This window comes from Artemia sp. Qi Xiang Cuo, chromosome 19 (assembly GCF_049724085.1).
Source record: "Artemia sp. Qi Xiang Cuo chromosome 19, ASM4972408v1, whole genome shotgun sequence".
Classification (NCBI taxonomy): domain Eukaryota; kingdom Metazoa; phylum Arthropoda; class Branchiopoda; order Anostraca; family Artemiidae; genus Artemia; species Artemia sp. Qi Xiang Cuo.
Genome location: NC_142812.1, coordinates 20,513,774 through 20,536,714, shown reverse-complemented (window position 1 = coordinate 20,536,714; position 22,941 = coordinate 20,513,774). Strand labels below are relative to the sequence as shown.

The window sequence follows — 22,941 nt, the reverse complement described above, 5'->3', positions numbered from 1 at the left end:
TCTAAATTAAAAATTTGCTAGTATTGATTAAGTTTTAAATTTTATGGGATTTATTGAATTAAGTTTCTAAATTTTATGAGATTTATTGAATTAAGTTTCTAAATTTTATGAAATTTATTGAATTAAGTTTCTAAATTTTATGGGATTCCTTTATAAGGGAAAACAGCTAGTGCAAGTAAGTAGCTGTAGTAAAAAAAAAGGTAAATAATACGGCATTGGACTTTACAGTCCCTACCGGCGGTGCTGATTTCCGTTTCTTGGCCCTTCAGCCAGAAAATGCAATGGGGGGTCGGGGGCCAGCCATCATGTGCTTTCGCACACCTTTCCTGTTTATCTTCTGCAGATTTCTCCAGGTACCCAATTAGAGCTGGTTCGACTCTGGCTGAGCTTTCCCAAACCAAATAATTGAGTACACTAGGATTCGAACCCTCGCCTTCTCGGACAAAGGATCCTAAATCCTTTGTCCCTGTCGTCATGGTCCATGTCGGTTTAAAGCATTTAGTATCTATCTATCGTGTCTGCGACACTTTGTGTAACTATTTGAGTTTGTTTATGGTATTACGTGCTTTATTATGGTTGTTTTGTTTGCAGTTATTTTGTTTTGTCATTCTTATTGTTATCTGTTTACAGGGGTCGGGGGGGGGGAGGGCTACGAAAAAATGTTTTTCTAGGGTCCAGCCTCGGCTGTTGGTTGAAATTGTCAAACATAAATACATTAATGTATAAATTTCCCGATAAGAACGCAGCCCCCTTAGTAATAGTTCTTTATGGAGAGACTTAGTGTTTTATGCCGGTGTCTTAAAAGTGTACGCTTGCGAGTTATGACAGAAAAGGCAAAGCTATCTTGGCAAAATAATTTAAATCTTCAGAATGTGGACTAAAAATGGTTTAGCCGAGTTATCAATAAATATGTTAATTTGCATTATTTGAGTAGTGTCTGTATAACACTAATTAATAACACAAATTAGTTTGAAAACGCGATGTCTGTTCTGTCTCTTAAGAACCCCCTACGCGATCTCTTAAGAAACCCATTCTAGTAAAGCATTTTAATGAAGTGATCTATTAAGCCTACTTTAAATAATTTTCTGATATCGTTTCTAAGCAATCCAATTCTAAGCGATCGTTGTTAGTAATTATGGATCTTTTCTTAGTGATTGCTCGTAATTTCTAAATGATCGTATTTAGTATTGTTAGATTCTTTCTCAGCTTATGACTGTTATGTTAAGACAGGGGGTTCAAGGTTGTATCTGCTTTTTGGTGGATCTTAAGACAATTTAATCTTGTTAACACCCTTACAGGATTTATTGGTAGATGAATTTATTACTTTTTTTCTATTAGTTTATAGTTTTGATTGATTCTCTGTCATTTCTTCTTGGGAAAAGAAAACTGAAATATGATTTCCCCCTTCAAGTTTGGTTTTTGTTAGTACCTTTAGAGGATTCATTTCTTAATGAATTTATTGCTTTGTTTTTCTATTAATTTTGACTTTGATTGACTCCTTGCCATTTCTTCCCGGGAAAGAAAATTGAAATAGCCTTTCCCCCAGAAGTTGGATTCAGATTTGATTAATTTTTGGAAAAAAAATGTTTTAATTTTAATATTTAAATATGAATTTTATTAATATTAATTTAGTCTGTTTTAAATCCGAACAGTAATATTTCCGTTTCCTGTAATTTGATTGTAAAACTCGGCAAATACGAAATAATCTGAAAATATGCCTTTTGTTGTTACTTGAAAAATAAGTAGAATTTTGTCTAGCTATAATATCTAAAAGCATTTATCCCCCCCCTTCTTGGACAAGCCATTCTAAACTTAATTTTTATATTAGAAACCTATAAAAGTAGCAAAGTTGAAATCATTGTAGAAATGATCAGTTCAGTAATTCTACCATAGTTTTTTTTAATGCATTTAAACCCCTCATTCATTGAATGGAGGTTTTATTTCAAAATGGCTGCTCAGTAGATCAAAGGGCTGAATTTAGGCTCTGGTCAAATAAATATAAGGATTAGAAATAACACGGGCTATAGTCAAGTCTGACTATAGGAGAGGGGGTGGGGCTTCAAACTATGTTTGCAATGACATATTTTTTCATAAAATCCACAGTTCGGTCCTTTATTGTTTTCCGACATGGCTTTAGTTACAAATTTAGATATCATAATATTATTAAGTGTATGTATATTTAAATATAAATATGGTTATTGAAATAAAGTTATTTGAAATGTATAATTAAAATATAATATATATAAATATAGAATATTACAATCGTAGATAAGCTACATATTATACGATTATCTACATATTTATGAAGAAATTTGTTCTACAGATTGGTATGGTTGCATGGCGTATGACGCTCTTTACTCCAGAATATCCCGAAGGTCGAGACCTAATACTCATTTGTAACGATATTACTTATATGATTGGATCATTTGGACCTCCTGAAGATCGGTTGTTCCTACTGGCATCAGAATTGGCGCGAAAATTGAGAATTCCACGAGTTTACATTGCTGCTAATAGTGGTGCTCGTATTGGACTTGCTGAAGAAATCAAACACTTATTTAGAATAGCTTGGGTTGACCCAAATGACCCAGAAAAGGTGAGATAAGGAACTTTCACTGCTAAGGTAAACTCCCAAAAAAGTATATTTGCTCCTAGAGCTAAAAAAAAAGACAGCTACGCATTTATGGTATTATAGGCTACTTTCAACACTAGGGGTAAGCTGGGAAACACTAGTAAAGCAATCTTTCAGCATGTAAACCGGTCGAAAAACGTTCTAGTGATTTGACAGTATATTATCAAACAGTTCGTGGTAACGAACTGCAAGTAAGGAGCGACCCTGCTCAGTGGTAACCGAAACTCTAGAAAACGGGATTTTGATACCAATAGATACATAAAAAGAATCATATTTTAATGCTAATTTCAAATATATAAGTTTCATCAAGTTTAATCCTATACATCGAAAGTTACGTGCCTGAGAAAATTTGGCTGATTTTCGGAAAAAGGGGGAATGACCCCCTAAAAGTTATAGAACCTTAATGAAAGTCACACCATCATATTCAGCGTATCAGAGAACCCTACTGTAGAGGTTTCAAGTTCCTATCTACAAAAATGGGGAATTTTGCATTCTTTGCCAGAAGAAAGATCACGGATGCGTGTTTATTTGCTTTTTTGTTTTTCTGTTGTTTTTTTTTTTACCAGGGGTGATCGTATCGACCCAGTGGTCATAGAATATCGTGGGAGGGATTATTGGAACGGAAGTTAAAAGTTCTAGTGTCCTTTTTAAGTGACCAAAAAAAATGGAGGGCAACTAGGCCCCCTCCCACGCTCATTTTTTCCCAAAGTCACCCGATCAACATTTTGAGATTGCCATTTTGTTCAGCATGGTTGAAAATATGCTAACTATGTCTTTTAGGATGACTTTGTCCCCCGAAGTCCCAGGGGGGGAGGACTGAAAGTTATGAACTTTACCCAATGTTAACATATAGTATTGGTCATTGGGAAGTATACAGCAGCTTTCAGGGGGGATTTTTTCTGGTAGTGGGGGGTGGATCAGGGGTTATGTGGGAGGATCTTTCCACGGAGGAAGTTTTAATGGGGAAGGGACGTTGCTATGAAGGGGGTACCGGATTTCCCATCATTATTTAAAAAAAAGATCAGAAATTAAATATATAAAAAAACAATTTTTTCATCTGAAAGTAAGCAGCAACATCGAAACTTAAAACGAACAGAAAATATTACGTATATGATTGGGTTCACCCCCTAGTCAATACCTCGCTCTTTAAGCCAAAGATTTTTAGTACTTTCGTAAGAGTTATCGATTCTAAATAACGGCTTATGTGATTAAGGGGTCATTTTTAAAGAATTGTAACAAAATTCGAACTTTAGCTTAAAGAGCGAGGTATTGACTAGGGGGCGAACCCCCTAATATACGTATTAAAAATATATGAATATAGAAGTTCGTTACGTAAGTTAATTCGTAAGTTACGTATATTTATCAATAATAAAAACGTTCGTAAATAAAATTAAACAAGTTTCGAGAAAGCCATTTAACCCGATAAAAGTAAAATTAATATGCAAATTTTGTTTTAATTAGTCATGTACGGTGAGCCAAAATCAAAATCTGCATTAATTCAAAAACGTTCAAAAATTAAATAAAAAAACAAGATTTTAACTGAAAGTAAGGAACGACGTTAAAACTTAAAACGAACAGAAATTTTTCTGTATATGAAAGGGGCTGCCCCCTCCTCAACGCCTCGCTCTTTACGCTAAAGTTCGACTTTCTCACTGCTCTATTTTTTTTAAAGAATAAAAAACTTTAGCGTAAAAAGCGAGGCGTTGAGGAGGGGGCAGCCACTTTCATATACGGAATAATTTCTGTTCGTTTTAAGTTTTAATGTCGTTCCTTACTTTCAGTTAAAAAAAAACTTGTTTTTTTATTTAATAAACCTGAAAGGCATCCGCCATAGGGACTGGATCATTTTGCATTGCAGAAATTATTTTTAATATTCTTAGTGGGGATTAACATTCTTAGAGCCCCATAATTTTTTTTTTTTAATAATAATAATAATAATATTAATTTATAATAAGCAAAAAAAACAGGCCATACAGAACAGTATTCTTAATTACACTACACAAGAAAAATAACATAAATATTAAGTTTCACTCATTGATTTCAACGCTTCATTTACATATTTACATAACTGCTTGATTGTCCTTTTTACAGTCGTTTTAAGGATCCCCGGGAACTCCAAGTTACCATCCTCAAAATACTTTCCCCTTAATCGAGAAAGTTGCTGGCACTCGGCAAGAATATGGGCCACATCCTCAATACCTAGGTTATATCTGGGGCAAGAGTAACCCGCATATGCATCTGGGGCTACCCTTTTTCTTTCAAATACTCTTTTTCTATTTTTTAGTGGCAGGCAATTTGGTCGGATCCGAAACCAAGTCCTCAACGTCTCCCCCGGTAATCCTAGTTTAAAATAATATTCAGATCCAAATATCTCTTTTACTTCGGAATAAAACTTCAATGTTTCAGATGTTTTAACTGCCTGGGTCCACATTTGGACTTCCTGGTCTTTTATTCTTTCTATAATCCTAGTCAAAAATGGCTCACCCCGATCTGAGGGTCCTAGCCCATCATTCCAAATATAGGATAATCCTAATCCATCTAAAACATTTTTTATTTGATACGGCCACGATCTTTTACGTTTCGACCGTAGCATCTCCACATAAGCTGCTTTTGGTAGCCTATCTTCTGGCAGACTTAGAACTTTTAGCCAGTTGCGGATCATCTGTGCTAATCTACTCATTCTCAGCGAAAATATTCCTAGGTCACCTTTTATTGCCTGATTGTGGGTCGTTACGTGAATACCAATTAATCTTTTAAAGTGTTGCAGCTGAATTGATTCCAATTGTGCTGCCGGGTCATGCCCCCAGAGTTCAGCTCCGTAATGAAAGTAGGTAAAACTTTAGAATTAAAAACATATTTATGCATTTTTAGATCTTTTATACTTGAAAGCCTTGAATTACGTAAAATGGCAGCTGAAATTGCTTTCCCTCTCTTAATCATCTCTTTTACATGATCTTTCCATCTTGCTTTTGCTGAAAGTTTTACTCCAAAATATTTAAAATTTTCGCTCTTTAACTTTTTCACCTTTATAATAAAATTCTACTTTTTGATCATCATTATTCACACCAATTCTTCTAAAAACCACAATCTCAGTCTTTTTGATATTCAACACTAGTTCCTTTCTATCTAAATATTCTTCTAATATACTCAGTAAGATTTGGAGCTTCTCTGGTGACTTGCATATCAACACTGCATCATCAGAAAAAAACAACAGAGATAACGTCAAGTTCCCTAGTGACACCGTAGGGGCCCATACCTTTTTAAAATGGTCAACAATATCATTTATATACAACGTGAACAACCTAGGCGAAATACTACTACCCTGTTTTACTCCTTTTCTAATTTCAAATGGCGACGATAGTCCCTTCCCTGAAACTTTAACTATACCAAATGTCTTTCTAGACATATCAGCTAGTATCCTAACGAAAAGTCTTGGTAAGCCTACCTTTAACAGTTCTAAGCACAGGAAATCCTATCAATACTGTCGAAGGCCTTTTCTAGATCAAAAAATGCAACGTACAACCTATTCTTCGCTTTTGCATATTTCTCTACAAGCGCCTGTAAGACTAAGACCCTATCAATAGCATTATATCCATCCCGAAATCCTGCCTGCTCCTCCTTCAAAATCCTATACTTTTCTAACCAATGAGCTAATCTAGCATCTAGTATTCTTTCTAATATTTTGCTAATACTAGGTACTAGAGATATCGGTCGATAATTACTGTGATCCTCTGGGTCTCCCTTTTTGAATAGCGGCAAAATCAAGGATGTTTTCCACGGCGAGGGCCATTCTCCAGAAGCCAGAACTGAGTTGAAGATGGGCATAAATAGAAGTTGGAATTGTTTCAAGATCTTTGTTGGGACTCCATCGCTACCAGGTGCTGATCCACCTTCCATGGCGCTTATGCATTCTTCGATGCGGGTTTTATCAGATCATAATCGTGTTCTTTCAGTGGGAGGCTGATCTCATTCTCTGTATTCGATAATTCGTCGCTGAACCAGCAGTCAAACGAATAGTCTTCCTGAACCGCGTCGTTGTAGTATGTCGGCCATGTATTCGGGTCTGGTACTTTTGGCTGGGCTATGGAGGCCCCTTTTTTTATCTTTCTCCAGAAAGACCGCATATTGCTCTTTTTATAAAACTGGATCAGCTCCTCCTTACCTTTTTGAATAGCCAGTCTCTTCTTCTGTTTTAAAAGGCGTTTATACTCCCGGGGAACATTTTTAAACCTTGTTACTAGTCTAAGCCTATTTTCCTCTTTCCATTCCCTCAAAATCTCCAATTCTTTAATCAATTCAAATTTTTTTTATTTTACATTCCTCATCAAAAAATTCTATATCCTTACAACCTCCTTTATTTCCTAGAACTGGGCCTGCTATTTCATGTAAAATCTCCGTGAACTCTTCTAACAATCTATCTTGGTTATTTATCTTCTCCAAATCACTTAGCCTTATAGCTACATCATCCTCTGAAAACGCTTCACTTAATTTAACATTTTGTTCTGTAGACCATTCCCTAGGTATCTGACGTCTAACATTTTTATTATAAATACGACTTTTCCTTGAAATATCCCTCGTATGGGAAGCACTCCTTGATCTAATTTCTAAAAATACCGGTATATGGTCCGATCCTACTAGCTTAAGCACATCCACATTAAGGTAATTCGGATCCCAGCGAATATCCAACAAAACATAATAAATTAAACTTGCTTTAGCCCCAGATACGCAGGTAAACTCACCCGATTTTTATCCTTTCCAAGTCTTCCACTTCCAATCATCAAACCCGATTCTGCGCATAGTGCCAGAAACCTTCTTCCCCATTGATTTATTCTTCTTTTTTCATTTCTGCTAGTTCCTGTAGACGGCTGGGACTGCTGACGGAATACCTGGAATTAACACATCTTTTAATTCAACTTCATCACTAGTATAAGCAATAAAATTACCCCTTAATATCAATCTATCATTTTCAAAATGAGCTCTTTTTTCATCTATTTCTTCTTTTACCAACAAATTCCACGTATCTTCATTTCGTTACGAGTTATTTTGAGGCGGAATATAAATCGATCCTATTACAATACACAGTCCATCCAAACATTCTAATCTAATCCAAATAACATTTTCTGATTTACTTTTCAGCTTTGTATAACTTTTGGAAGACTCATCTTTTATCAACACTACAAGGCCTCCAAAATAACGATTGTTCAAAGTTAACTCTCGCGATCCACTTACCACATTGAAACCTCTTACTTTTGGAGTTTCACTAGGGCAATGCCAGGTTTCTATTAATGCTGCTAAGTAAAAATTTGACAACTCACTTTCCACAGAACTTAACTTATTTTTTATACCCTGTACATTCCAAGATACAAACTTCAGGGTTTGTGTATGGCCTTGCCGATCCTATTGGGCTCCGTAATCACTCGAGGGGAAAGCTAACCGGTAATAATCGTCTCTCCTAGGCCTATTAATACCCCTGTACTGCCAAGGCTGATTTTTCTGTAGCTGCCTGAAAGGATGTGTGTTTTGTCTGTAAATTGGTGGCCAATTTCCTTCAGTAACCCGGCTTGTCAATGCCTCGTCATTTCTTTGCCGTACATTTCTAGCGGTGCGACTGTAAGTATTATCGACGGGGCTAATCTCGCTGCTTTTACGACCTTTCCCTGTTCAAACTGTTTTCGGCAAGTTGTTGTTTCTTTCAACTATTGTGTTAGTTTCACTTTCATTACCAGAACAGTCCGACTGATCTGAAGGGCAATTCTGGACTGAGCTCTAGTTATTTTTATTCACATTAACGGAATTTATACCTCTTATCTCTAAGTTACTTTGCGCTGGATTAGGGGGCCTAATTGGGTGGCTTATCGTCATTTCTTTTACTTTTTGGCATTCACGGTTGTATGTGTACGTTTTACCTTCAATGATAAGCCTATCGCCTTTGAGCCGCGCATTTTGACCTTTTCAAGGGCTTGGGACAGCACTGGCTTTAAATTTTTTCTAGCCTCGCGTTGATACGTAGTGTAGTCCGGAGCAACCCCTACGCCGTTTTGTTTCAATACAAAACTTTTCCTGAGAACTGCATTTCGTATTTCCAAGTCGTTCCACTTAACTATTACACGGCCTGATCTCAGGCGGAAAGCATTCTTTATGTCCCTCCGAGAAATCTGTAGGTTTGGGAGGCTCCAGCTAAGAAACTCGCAAAGCTCATCCTTCAAATTTGACTGGGACGGACCAGTCACAGGGAAATTGTAAAACACGAAGTTATAACGCTTTATTTCTGCCTTCAATGAGTCAATTTCCAGTGTAGAGTCCCTGACTTTGTTCCTCATTTCCGCTAGATCGCTTGAAATTTCTGATTTTGTTGTATCTAGCTGTTTACTAAAACTGTTCATTTGTGCCTCTATACCGGATGAGGTGATTGAGAGCTGTGGGGTCAAATCCAGTTTGAAATTTATTTCACGCATAAACTGAGAAATAGCGTCGGGATCTGATGCATCCAGAAGTTGAAGTGGCTGAATCTGGTTCCCCTCCATTTCTGCTTGCTTATCCAAAATAATTAAGATTGCCTACCTTATTCTCTGCCAGCAATATTCTCCGGCAGTAGAGTTTATTCGTTGCGTCCCGCTTTAGCCCGGGACACAGCTTTGTAGCGCTCTCTTCTTCAGTTGTCAAAGAAATGAATCTTTATCCGGAGACGCTGCTATGCTGGAGGGCGTGGCTAACTTCTCCCCGTCCTTGCGCACTGTATTGTGTATTAACTGTTTTAAACTAATAGATAGATGTTATCGCTCTGAATGACCGATGTCAGTTTCAACCAAAAGGAAACAAGAGGGAACATAATTTGGAAATTTTTTTGGTATCGGTCTTGTACATGATCTCTTCTGAAGGAAATATTATAATAACAAAGTTTTTAATTTAAAATATGTCAAAACTTGTGTTAAACGGAGTTTCTAGGTCGCTTTCATTTTTAACTCGTGTTTTATCCGCTATATTTATGTTTTATTTTCAATATTTTTTGCGTAAGTATTTACGTAATCGAAGTATTTACGTAATCGAATATTCTGAAAAACTTGCCAACGCCGACGATGACAAAACAAATTCCTCAGTGCGCCAGACTTGGCTAATATCGAAAATATCTGAAGACCCCTCCCCCACGTGCCCCTGAAATCGGAAAGGTCATACACAAACACCTAGGGTTGAAAAACACTATAATCGTCAAGATCTTTTGTTAGCTTTATTTTATCCCCCTTCCGCCTCTCCTCACTTTCATTTTGGGCTATAGCACAACTTGAATGAAAACCTGGCCCTAGGTACCGATAAAGATTTTTTATTCCAGGGATTTACGTAACTTCTAATGGTTGTGCTCGACAAAAAGTCCCACAAATAATTGCTTAATTTATAAAAATATACCCCCCCCCCCTGATCATGTTTATACAGCCTTACTTACTATACAACAACAACAACAAAAAAAAACATTTTAAAATTTTAGAATCATCAAAGCTGGTACTTGCGACTCTTCGTTGAGTATGAAATAGATAGCGTTGAATATTAAGAACTTAAATTACAGGAACACAGGAAAAATTTCGGATAATAAATTATTTCAATAAGACAAAATTATAGCGTAGAAACGTGGATTCAAGGGAAAACAACATAGAAAAGCCGTCTAACATCATTTTCTGCATAATGTAAAGTAAGAGGTTTAGGAACACCTGTTTATTGCTACTGAAACGGAAGGAAATGTGTATCCAGGGCCATATCCAGAATTTTTTTTTTCGGGGGAGGGGAGTTTTTTTTGGGAGGGGGGGATTACACAAAAAACAACTTTAAAAAGGCATCAAAAAATTATTTAAATCCATTTTGTCACGCTTTTACGAACTGGACAAATATTTTTTTTGGGGGTGGTTCAAACCCTCTCCTAATATGTCAATTCATTATTATTTAGAATAACGGTTTTTACCTAGACGAAACAAAGAAGAACAAAACCGGACACATAACTGCTACTCATGCAAGAAATTTATTTTCCCTTTTGATCAACGTGGAGGGGGGCTGTAAGTATCCTGTGTGGGGTTTTCGGCAACGTCGGTTCCAATGATGTACTTTTTATTTTGATGTGACACCATTTTCAAGGGGTTTGGGGCTATTCTTCAACATTCCTCTATTTACTGTTAAGACTTATCGTAATGAGAATTGTCATTCCTGAATCAGCTACAAATGGGGACTTTTTATCACTAGACGCTTTTTCAGAATTTTTTAGTTTTTGATTACTATGGGCCGTGGCTCATTCTTTACTTGGTTGCAGTGACTGCAACAATCATGATTGTGACTGACTCGTCACTAAGGGTATTGTCGTACCGTCCTTCCTTCGTACCCTGCTTATCACATTCCCCCTTCCCAAGAAGTAAACTTGGGACCCCTATTTCCAGACTATACTACCTAGTATAAGGCCTGTTGGCTTTTACTTCATAAAAATTCCACTTTGTCAACGGGAAGATATTGCAATTCGTACAGTTTTTTTTTTTTTTTTTTTTTTTATAACCATTTTAAAAAAAAACCATTATTTTACGGTTATTTTAACCACTATTTAACCATTTATAGCTTGACATCTCTTAATGTCTGTATAAGTCTTTATGTGTTTAATCATTGAAAAAGCGCTCGCTACGTTCATCCTTTTAAATTTTCAATGGTTCATAATTTTTTTTTTCAGACTAGTTCAGTGTTACTAAAACAAATTGGAACGCATTGTGTCGTACAAAAGTACATCACACTACATAAAGAAATTTTAGTTTTCGTGGAGGGTTTACAAAATACGGTGATGGGCTAGTTTGTCATTTTTTTTCTATTTTTTTATGGAAAATTCTTAAAAGTCATTTTTCAATGAAAGCTCCCCTAGAAAGTTAATTCTCAACGCCTAGAGGGGGGGATATAGGGATTCAAATGTCTTCAATCTTACTCATATAATACAGAAAAATCCTATTCAAATGAGATTTTGCTATTTCAACTTAAGTTGAATTAAGAGTCACTCATCGCAAGTGTTAAGAGCAGGAACAAAACAGCTCTCATCATATTTTCTTTAAAGCAAATCTCCATCTGGCGCTGCCAATCTCCATTAGGAACGAATTTTCTGGAGTGCATTTTCTAAAACCAATCAGCAAAATCTTTCCATCTAATATGACAAAGTGGCATGGAAATCCCAGCCTTCATTTCAAGAAATTGACATTTTTGGATTCCATTTTTTTGGAAAATATCAAATGGTGATTGAGTCTTGGACATCTTCAATTTTTTTTTTTTTTTCGAGAGAACAATGAATTGCGGAAATATAAAAATAGATCTGAGAAACGACCTGTTTTTTTACTTGAAGATTCCAGAAAACAGTGCTGTTTCAAGTTCAAGTAACCGTTTTTTACAGGTTGGTAGGTTGTTTTTCAGTGTCTTACCATACTGCGTCTTACCGACTTACCCTTAATTTATTAGATTCTCATACGCTTCTCTTACTGTTTTTGGGCCTTTGTCCGTGCTTCTAATAATTCTTAGCCTGTGCATTTTAATAACTTTTGTGCTCGCTGACAATTTTTTCTCGTGTTGGTCATATTTTAATTATTTTAGTATTTTTAAATTTTGATTGAAAAATACTATGTTTGGACCATGCCTATAAAAGTGTTTCTTGTTTTCAGTAAGTGATTGGATTTGCTTTGATTAATTGAACTATATATATTGGACTATATAATAATTCATTTATTTGTATCTTGCCCTTTTTATAGGGTTTTAAATACCTGTACCTAACCCCAGAAGATTACAAAAAAGTCAGTTCAATGAATTCAGTCCGAGCTGAACTAATGGAAGATGATGGAGAAGCCAGATACAAAATTACAGACATCATTGGAAAAGATGATGGCCTTGGTGTTGAAAACTTGCGCTTTTCAGGTATATATAAAAGATGATGGCCTTGGTGTTGAAAACTTGCGCTTTTCAGGTATATATAAAAGATGATGGCCTTGGTGTTGAAAACTTGAGCTTTTCAGGTGTATATGCTTTGGATGCCCTATAATTAATATTTGCCTCTCTAATTAACTTATTAATTTTTGATAATCTGTTCATAAGTCCCAGAAACTCGTATGGAGGGGGGGGGCAATGTTAAAATATATCAAATTCATTTTTCTATGAGATAGAATCTTCAAAACAATAACTATGACTTTGGGTATAACATAATTCCCCCCCCCCCCCACAGCCCCAGGGGAAAGGTCTAAGTTATAAACTTTGTCCATTTTTGTGCATAGTATTTGTTATTGAGATGTATGCATACATTTTCGGGTGGGGGGAAGGGAAAATTTTCTGCTGCAGATTTTTCCATGGAGGAATTTTCCATAGGGAGGGAAGTTTTCAGGGAGTGAACTTGTCAGGGGACATTATACACTGAGGGAATTTGTCAGAATTCTTATTCAAAATTCTTTTTATATATCTTGCTTTCTCTTTTCCGTCTCGTTTTTGCGCGCGGAGTGGTTAAGATTATTTCTCGGGCGTAAATTTTCACCGAGATTGAATTATTTAGAGGATATTTCCGTGGGGAGGGGGTTTCTCCGTGGAGGTGGGGCCAGATTTCCTTGCATTATTTAAAAAACCATGAGAAATTAAATAAAAAAACAAGTTTTTTCAACTGAAAATAAGGAGCAACATTAAAACTTAAAACGAACAGAAATTATTAAGTTTATAAAGGAGGTTGCCCTCTCCTCGACGCCTTGCTCTTTACTCTAAAGTTTGAATTTTGTCCCAGTTCTTTAAGTATGACTCCTGTAACACAAGAGCCATTTTATTAGAACAATAAGACGCTTTTCTTTAAGTACTGAAAAACTTTAGCGTAAAGAGCGAGGTGTTAAGGAGGGGGCAACCCCTTTTGTATACGTAATAAGTTCTGTTCGTTTTAAGTTTTAATGTTGCTTCTTACTTTCAGTTAAAAAAACCTCTTTTTTTGTTTAATCACTTTCAGCTGTCTCCAAGTATATAGCCTGTCTCAACTCAGGTGCTTTTTTTGTCAGCAGACATAACATCGGTAGCTAACAAGGTAAGTCCCAATCTTTTTCAACCAAAATAGGAAGGCTACAGTCCTTCTCATGTTCTCTACTTGGTACAAATTCAACAACAGAAAACCTTGTTGTCACCACAACATAAATGGCTGAGGGCTGTCTTCTTGGATCCCTTAGAATTGCTATTCTGGTTTTAATTTTATGTAAAACTGTTGTATGTAAGTGAGAGCAGCGGGAAGGATCGACGACTCTTGCTGCTGGAGTCCGAGATTAGGCTATTAGATGATGTCCTTTCAGAAGGTGGCAGATAGAGATGACTTTGCGTAGTATCTTTGAAGTAATTCTGAGATTGACACCATTTGCCTTTCCCTTAGTAGTTGTTCATGCACAACTTCTCCTATTTCTTATTCGCGAGTTTTGATTTACGAGTTTCGATCTGGTGGCACATCTCATCCCTCATCTAGTGTAGAACTTTCTAAGGGATCTTCACATCTGTAACCTTGACGCATGCAAAGATTGCAATTTTCATGGAAATTACCTTTTTCTGGATCAAACGTGCGATAAAGTAAAGATAGTTTTTACTCTTTGATTTTTAAATGAAATTTAGCTTATATTTTATTTTCATTTTCTTTTTTCAGTAACTTCATGCTGAAGTGAGACCTGCACAATGGGGAAGTGCATATTTTTGAAGTAATGGCTGTCAAAAGATAATCCCACTGGTTGCCCCTGTAAAGATTGGCGTACTGAAGTGCTCAGTGATGCTGCTGCATTTTCCTGCGGCTTGTGTATCTGTACGTTGAGCTGCTCAAAAGGCATACAAGCTCTGGAGCAGCACGTAGAACAGAGGTTCATCAGCAAAACTTGTGCAATAAGTTACATCCTTTGCAGCTACAGATGGCAGTAGCTTCTCACGCTAACGTTAGTGGAGACTCTTTGCCTTCTAACTCTACCTTACCCTTCATTTGCTTGAAGAACAACACTTTGAAAGCTGAACTTGTCTAGGCACTGAAAATGGTCTCGGTGAATCTTCTTGCTGTGTCTTGTGGCAGTATCGCAACTACCTTCAAAGCTACATTTGGGGATGGGATGCTCACGGATTTTGCTGTTGGAGCAGATAAGCTTGCATACATCGTAACCGACAATCTGTCGCCTCACTTTAAGAGGATGATATTGGGTTATCTAAATGGTCCCTACTACTTTATTGGGTTTTATGAGACGACAAACGAAGCTAGTAAAAAACAGTTTCAGGTTCGAGTCGGATTCCGGTCTGAGAAAGTGAATAGGGCTGTCTGTCGTTCACGCAAAAGCAGAAGATCTAAAACGTGAGCCTATATAGGTAATTGATCAAACCAATTTAAGTCTCAAAAACCTTATGATAGGGAATGACGGATCTTTTGTTAATAAAAAAAGTTTGGCGCTTGATGAAAAGTTAAAATATACAATACACTGGAGATCAAAGCAAAGGATCGTTAGGTTTCGGGACATGCAGGATCCATGTTGTTCATAATACTTTCCGAAAAAGACTAGAAGCTATTGCAGACGATATTTCATAGGTGGTGGTAGCAGTGTACTATTTCTGTTCGGGCTGGCCGGCTAGATTAAAGGGCTTTTGGAAGATACAGCAATCATTATAATGTAACAACTGTAGGGTTTACTAAAGCACATGTCCACCAGATGGCTTGCACTTGGCCCAGATTCGCGAAGGTTTCTCTTGGAATGGGAGCCATTGATTGAGTATTTTATGAAGTTTGTCTCAAAGATAACCGAAGGACTTATGAATTCGAACTCGCATCTGTTGATTACAAATCTTCTGAAGAGTCCAACCGTGAAGGCAGAGTGTCAGTTTATTGCAAACAGTGTTGACTACTTTGCAGAGTTCACTGGAAAACTTCATCATGATGGACCACTGATCCATCTCTTGTTTGCAGAGCTAAGGTAGCTCATACTAGTGCTGTCTGGACTTATCTTGAACGAAAAGAATGCTGAAACAATGGCTAAGATTCTAGATGTCAAACTTTTTGACGATTCGTCAAATATGAAGAGCCTAGCGGACTTCGCGTTGTCTTGTGTCTACCTGAAAGATGTTGAAGAATGTCATAAGAAATCTCTCTTGATGAGGGTATGTGAACACTTCAGAGCTTCAGCTTCCTACTTGCTAAAATACATCATCTTGAACAGCGTCTCTGGCAGACTCCTGAAGAGCTTCAGATGCTGTCATCCCACAGAGAGAGAAACAGCAAAAGGTTCGAAAGGTATTGGTTTCATAGCTACGAAAGTACAAGTTGGTGTCTCAAGGTCAGATGTTTTGGATGACGAGTGTAAGCTTAAGCAGCTTGATAAGGATCCAGACGTGGCAGCTACGACGAGAGTTTACGAATATTGGGTAAATTTCCTGTGTCGTTTTGTCATTTGGGAAGCGTAAGTACCCAAACCTTAAATGCTTTGTCACAGGTGCACTCTGTTTCCTGATAGCACTATCAGGAAAGATTATGTCCGAACAGAGAGCAGCAATGGGAGTTGATTGCGAAGCTGACAATTTCTGACGGGTTAAATATGTTTGGGGCCAAGCTAGTGAACGCTCCTATAACACGTGACCTGATGTACTTGCAAGGGGAGCTCGAACCAGTTACTTGAACCATCTTGAAGCTCAGCGTGAACGCAAGAAAGATCAAGAGAAGGATATGAGAAAGAAGCGAGAGGCTGATCAAGAAGAAGCTAAACTGCTAGAAGAGTTAAAATAAGAAAAGAAAAAATGTTGAACTTGCAGGTAAACCTTGTGAATGTGATAACATTCACAAAAAAAAGCAAACTCTTTGCGGCTGAAAAAGAATTCTAAGGAGAACTGACCTCATGGTCGGTGACGCCGTTTAGTTTGATACATATATCTCAATGTTTTTTCTTTATATAGCGTGCCTATCAAAGTTTCGTTTTTTTTTGTGATTCATTGTACCTTTATATGCAAAACTAACAGAAAAAAAAACGATAAACAGAAGCACAATGAAAAATAAATCATTGAGAATGATGCATAAAGTTTTTGAGAATTCGATAATATGTACTTCTAACCCTGTAAACTGATATGATTTTGGTCACTATTAGGTCACTTTTTTCGTGTCTAAGTCACTTTTTCAACTATTTTAGAGGGGAAAAGTGCGTAGGGGCCCTGAAATATAAATAATTGCTCTCCGTTGCTTATTCTTGCGATCCTCGTGCACACAACTATGTAGAAAAATATCAAATTCACTGGAGAATAAAAAATCTTATTCTAGTACGGTTCTAACGGTAATGAAAAATTGCAGATTATTTCATGAACACTTCAGTTTAAAAGCTAACAGAAAAAGTAGAGGATATGTAACAAGGGCGGATCCAGGATTTTTTTTTTTGGGGGGGGGGGTTACTAATTTTTTACTCAGTTTTCGACTAATTTTGCTGATTTTTACCTAGGTTTTACTAATTTTCGACTTATTTTCGACTCGGTCAAAAATTTCGGGGAGGGGGTTCAAATCGGGTAACCCCCCCCCTCCCCCTGCATACGGCCTTGATATGTAAGGAATTTTACGCAATGTGCACAAGTGTTTCTTAGATTAAAAAAAATAAGTTATTTACTTTTCTTATGTCTTTTAATGAACCCTAAATTTTGTTTTTATTCATACCGTTTGACCACAGTAATATAAATATATATATCTATATATATATATATATATATATATATATATATATATATATATATATATATATATATATATATATATATATATATAATTATAGTTTTTATGGTCAATTAGTGAAATCTATGGATTGTAGATTAATTCAATAGATTAATCCAATGAATAACTGATATCTATTGGAACATGCAGAATTCGATCTGACTTATTACTTTTTATGTTGTGAGGTACATTCTACAATATTAAGGAGTTCGAAGTGATCTGTCCGAAAAGGGGTATGTAAGCCCTAAAGAGGTGTTCCTGTCTCTTCCCCTGCTAATGTCATCTTCTAACTCCTTTTCATAACTCATTTATGCAAATATTTTTATATACAAATACCATATCAAATATTATTTATTTATACAAATATTTATATCAGGCATGATTGCGGGTGAGTCATCTCAAGCTTACAAAGAAACTGTCACAATATCTATGGTAACCTGTCGGGCTATTGGAATCGGGACGTATCTGGTTCGACTCGGACAAAGGGTCATACAGATCGACAATTCTCATATTATACTAACTGGCTTTGGTGCACTCAACAAGGTACGTGGAAAACCATTTACATAATTTATATTCACTGCCTATTTAGGTTGTTCTTAATTATCCCAGTTTTTATTTCTTTCTCACACTTTTAACTTGAAGATTTTCAGAATTAAACAAATGGAAAGATAGAAAAATGAGTATGATATTTTAAAACAAAGCAGTGGATAAAAAAAACGTTTAAATAATAAAGAAATCCAAATATTTCGACTTCACGTCCGGAAGCCTTTATCAACGTAAAAAAAACACACACAAAAAAATGAACTAAATTAAATTAAACAAAACTCACATTTTAATAACACACGTTCTTGGAAGGGTGTAAAGAGGAGGATTTGAATAGATTGGGATGAAGGAGGTGCGTGTGAAGCTGTGTTGGTCTTAGGTGACTTGGTGCTGTAGTGTGCTAGTAGTAGTAGCAGTAGTTTGTTAACTATTCAGTTTTTATGCAACTGTCAAGGTATGCCCAACTCATCAAAGACATACCTTCAAGATGTGTACTCAGCCCGCTTTATGTAGTAGTTATTGGCCCTTGTCACTAAACTCCAGGTCACAGCGCTGTTCACGAAGCTTTGTCCCGAGTTTTTTTTTGTGTTTTTAACAATTCGTAGCTTTTGATAATCCCTCAGAAATTGACCAATTTTAATTATTAAAAGTAATTACTTAATTTTTAATTTAATTATTTTTTTACAGTATCTTTTTTAGATACTATAGATCCAACTTTAACTATTATAAAGTCTTCTAAATGCATACACTTGAAGGTGTTCAACTTATCAGAAAGGAAAATAATGGTAACTTGATATATGGCTTAATTTTAGTGGATAGTGCATAAAACTAGGCTTCGCAGTTTTTTAACTAGAGGTTCTAAAACCTTTTTATCACAATCTCTGTTGTATTCCTCCCTACTAATCCTTTTTTTGATTAAAATTTGTCATTTTGGCGGTTTTAAAATCTTTCAATATTTTGGGCTTTTAGGAATTATAATAATCTTTATCATTGTAATTAATAATTGCTTTGTTTCTTTACCTTGTTCTATACAGGCGCACCTACAGTAATTGAGTAAAATTATCCCCCCTGTATTCCTCCCTACTAATCCTTTTTTTGATTAAAATTTGTCATTTTGGCGGTTTTAAAATCTTTCAATATTTTTGGCTTTTGGGAAGTCTGGGAAGTTTTGCTTGCATTTCTTTTCGTTTCTGCTGTTTTCTTTATTAGTCTGCTGGGTATATAATCAAGTTGACAATAATACGTTAAGTAGCATTGTACTTTCACTACTGCGCGGTAAAGCCAGGGTTGCCAACCGGTGAGAAACAAAATCACTAGATTCTTGAAAAAATCACTAAATCAGCATATAAATCACTAGATTATTGATCAGAAATCACTAGATTTAAAATAATCTTTATCATTGTAATTAATAATTACTTTGTTTCTTTACTTTATTCTATACAGGTGCACCTACAGTAATTAAGTAAAATTATCCCCCCTAGATGTGGAGAAATATCTTTAGAATGATGTTTTGTTTTTTCTCAAGCAATTAAATATGCAATTAAATATGCAATATGCAATTAAATATGCGATTTTAGCTTCATCAGTTCCTTCTTCAACTTCTAAGGTGAATTCTGAATTTGATATGCGTATTCGAGAAAATAATTGATCACCAAAATATTCTCCGATGATCGTCTAATTGATTGTCCCCCTGAAAGGACTATCCACCGGCATCTATAAAATCTCGCTAATCTTACCTTTAGATGGTGACCTACCTTTTGTTCAGTTTGGGCCAGTAAGCCACGTCAGTCTCGGAAGGGTTAGGATATTTTGCGTGACTGCGTAGTTTTAATTTCATTTGATATTTGTTTCAATCCTGTCTAATATTTGCCCATCTCCATAGACTAGTCCATGTCTCTCTAGGGAGGCGTGCCTCCCAGTTTGGAAAACTGTTCTACACTATCCATTTTTTACTTTACTAGCGTCTGGAATTCTACTCTTGTCATTATCAAGTGCTCTCGTTCGCAAAGAAATACAGAACCTTATAGACAGTGCCTATTGAAGAGCTAAGAAAAAGACAAAAAATACAAAAGTTCAAACAATGATGAAATTTAATTACTTGGTCATTAATGACATATATACTAAAAACTAAAAAATAATTCGGTGTAAATACTTTACTGTGATACTTTTTCTGCTATACAATGGTTTTCCAACTCTTTGATAGACTATTTATTGGTTTCCGACACATTAGTTTCTTCTTCACCTTTACTATACGCAAGCTCCCAATTATCTACTGTTAAATCAGCTGCTTTTTGCTCTAGAGTTATGGAATTGACTTCTGCTTCTTTAGTCGCTACTTCTACTTGAGCCTAAGCAGCATCCTTAGTCTCATTAGGTCGTGATTCCTTCACATTTACCTTTTGCGTTTTTGGCCTCACTCTCGTTCCTGGTCGAATTCTGTTTTCAGTTCGAGTGGGAATTTCATAACCTCTTTTTTCCCATGCTTTTAAACTTAGTATATTTCTCTGTTTTTCCTGTTTTTGCTTTGCTGTAAGTGCTGATCCATGGGCCTTACGTTTTTGTTTTTTTTGCTGGCCGGAGGCTGGAGCATTGACAAACATAGCCACATTGGATGGTTTTGGTTCATTCTTTTCGCTAGGATGAGATTTCAGCTCCTCTATATTTTTGCTAGAAGTTACATCCAATTTGGATTCTTTAATAGTATCTTCCTCGTTCTTTTCAGAAGCTGGTACATTCTTTTCACTAGGATGAGATTTCAGCTCCTCTATATCTTCGCTTGAAGTTAGATTCATTTTAGATCCTTGAATAGTCTCCTCCTCGTTCTTTTCGGCAGCTGGTACATTCTTTTCGCTAGGATTGGATTTCAGCTCGTCTATATTTTCACTAGAAGTTAGATCCATTTTGGATTCTTGAATAGGCTCCTCCTCGTTCTTTTCGGCAGCTGGTACATTCTATTCGCTAGGATGAGATTTCAGCTCCTCTATATCTTCGCTTGAAGTTAGATTCATTTTAGATCCTTGAATAGTCTCCTCCTCGTTCTTTTCGGCAGCTGGTACATTCTTTTCGCTAGGATTGGATTTCAGATCGTCTATATTTTCTCAAGAAGTTAGATCCTTATTGGATTATTGAATAGTCTCCTTCTCGTTCTTTTCGGCAGATGGGCCAGTCTGTACAATAGGATGAGATTTAAACTCCGCTGTATTTTCGCTTGAAGTTAGATTCATTTTAGATCCTTGAATAGTCTCCTCCTCGTTCTTTTCGGCAGCTGGTACATTCTTTTCGCTAGGATTGGATTTCAGCTCCTCTATATTTTCACTAGAATTTAGATCCAATTTGGATTCTTGAATAGTCTCCTCCTAGTTCTTTTCGGCAGCTGGTATATTCTTTTCGCTAGGATGAGATTTCAGCTCCTCTATATTTTCGCTAGAAGTTAGATCCATCTTGGATTTACTAAGCTTTTTAAAAGCCCACCAGACTGCTATTCCAGCACATGAAACTGGAATCACTGCTTTGAATATTTTATAAAACATGTTAAAACTTAGACGTATTCTTTTCATATAATTACTGCTGCTGTGAAACCGTAGTATATATGATTAAAATGACGTAATTCTTCTCGCATTTTTATGACGTTTATACCAAGAGTGATGTCACACTATCTGCACTGATTTGATGTTTATAAAACTTGAATTGGGTACATCAATAAACATGACGTCATGCTAACGATACTGCTATCATCAAAAGAAAAAATTAAATTGCTGATACCAAAACATACCAGAGAAATATTTCTTCAGTCCTCTCATCAGTTTTTTTTTTTTTTTTTTTTTAAGTAATTTATAAAAAGAAAAAGCCATAATAGGAGCTGTTATAATACAGGAAATGAAGGTTAAGCATTAAAGGAATATTATGTTATACATAATAAGAACTGATTCTGTAATAATCAAGAGTATTCAACAGAACTAATTAAAATTGACTGGTTGTTTATTAAACAATTACATTAATTCCTAGAAATCTGAGCAATTTGGATTCTTCAGTATTATAATTATTAAAGTGAAATATTCAAAATATGCTTCATTTTCAATGAACCGTAAGTGACGCTCTGACATTTAGGAAGTTTGAAAAGTCGCGCCTTTTTATTGTTACTTTTTCCCAGAGAAACAAAATTACTATGGGTACTGTTATATTATATAATATCATACGATTATTCTTGGTTCATATTTAATTTAATGCTTTAATACAAAAAGCAGAAAACAAACACAAATATAATAATTTAATATAATAAATGGGCAGATTAACACATAATAATATAATTGGTAGATGTTGAAATTACGTTAACAGAAATAGCGTACCGTAGAGATTTGGTAATGTCCCTTCGCAGGAATGCAGAATTATTATTTTTTTCTCGAATCTAAAATTAATGTAAGTTAATTCTCCTCATCAGAGTATTGTTTTCATTTCTCTGTTTCCTTTTGAAACCCAAATGTCTGGCTATTAAAGATAATCAACCGGGTGGCAACTCACCGGGTGGCAACCCTGGCTTTGCCGCGCAGTAGTGAAAGTACAATACTACTTAACGTATTATTGTCAACTTGATTATATACCCAGCAGATTAATAAACAAAACAGCAGAAAAGAAAAGAATTGCAAGCAAAACTTCCTAGAATTCCCAAAAGCCCAAAATATTGAAAGATTTTAAAACCGCCAAAATGACAAATTTTAATAAAAAAAAAAGAAGATTAGTAGGGAGGAGTACAACAGAGATTGTGATAAAAAGGTTTTAGTACCTCTAGTTAAAAAACTGCGAAGCCTAGTTTTATGCACTCTCCACTAAAATTAAGCAATATATCAAGTTACCATTATTTTCCTTTCTGATAAGTAATTGAAAGTTGTAAAAAAATTCCTTTTTTATTGATGAAGACAAAATATCTTAGGGAAACCAAATATAAGCTTTATTACCTAAGAAATTTCCTTCAAATTCCTACTGTCAAGATTTCGATTCGATTATCATCAGATAAGTATTCGTAAAAAAAACTTCTAACAGGTCTAACAGGGCATTAATT

The 22,941-nt window shown here is 35.8% G+C and overlaps 1 protein-coding gene across 2 annotated transcripts in view; it reads left to right on the top strand.

Moving 5' to 3' along the window:
* The window catches only part of ACC (acetyl-CoA carboxylase), a 290,230-nt gene that overhangs the window by 219,415 nt on the left and 47,874 nt on the right, over positions 1-22,941 (top strand). For both annotated transcript variants that reach the window (XM_089105579.1, XM_089105578.1), the window contains exons 30-32: positions 2,324-2,593; positions 12,379-12,541; positions 17,719-17,885. In XM_089105579.1, the coding sequence (XP_088961705.1) occupies positions 2,324-2,593; positions 12,379-12,541; positions 17,719-17,885 (600 nt within the window). The remainder of the gene's footprint in view (positions 1-2,323; positions 2,594-12,378; positions 12,542-17,718; positions 17,886-22,941) is intronic.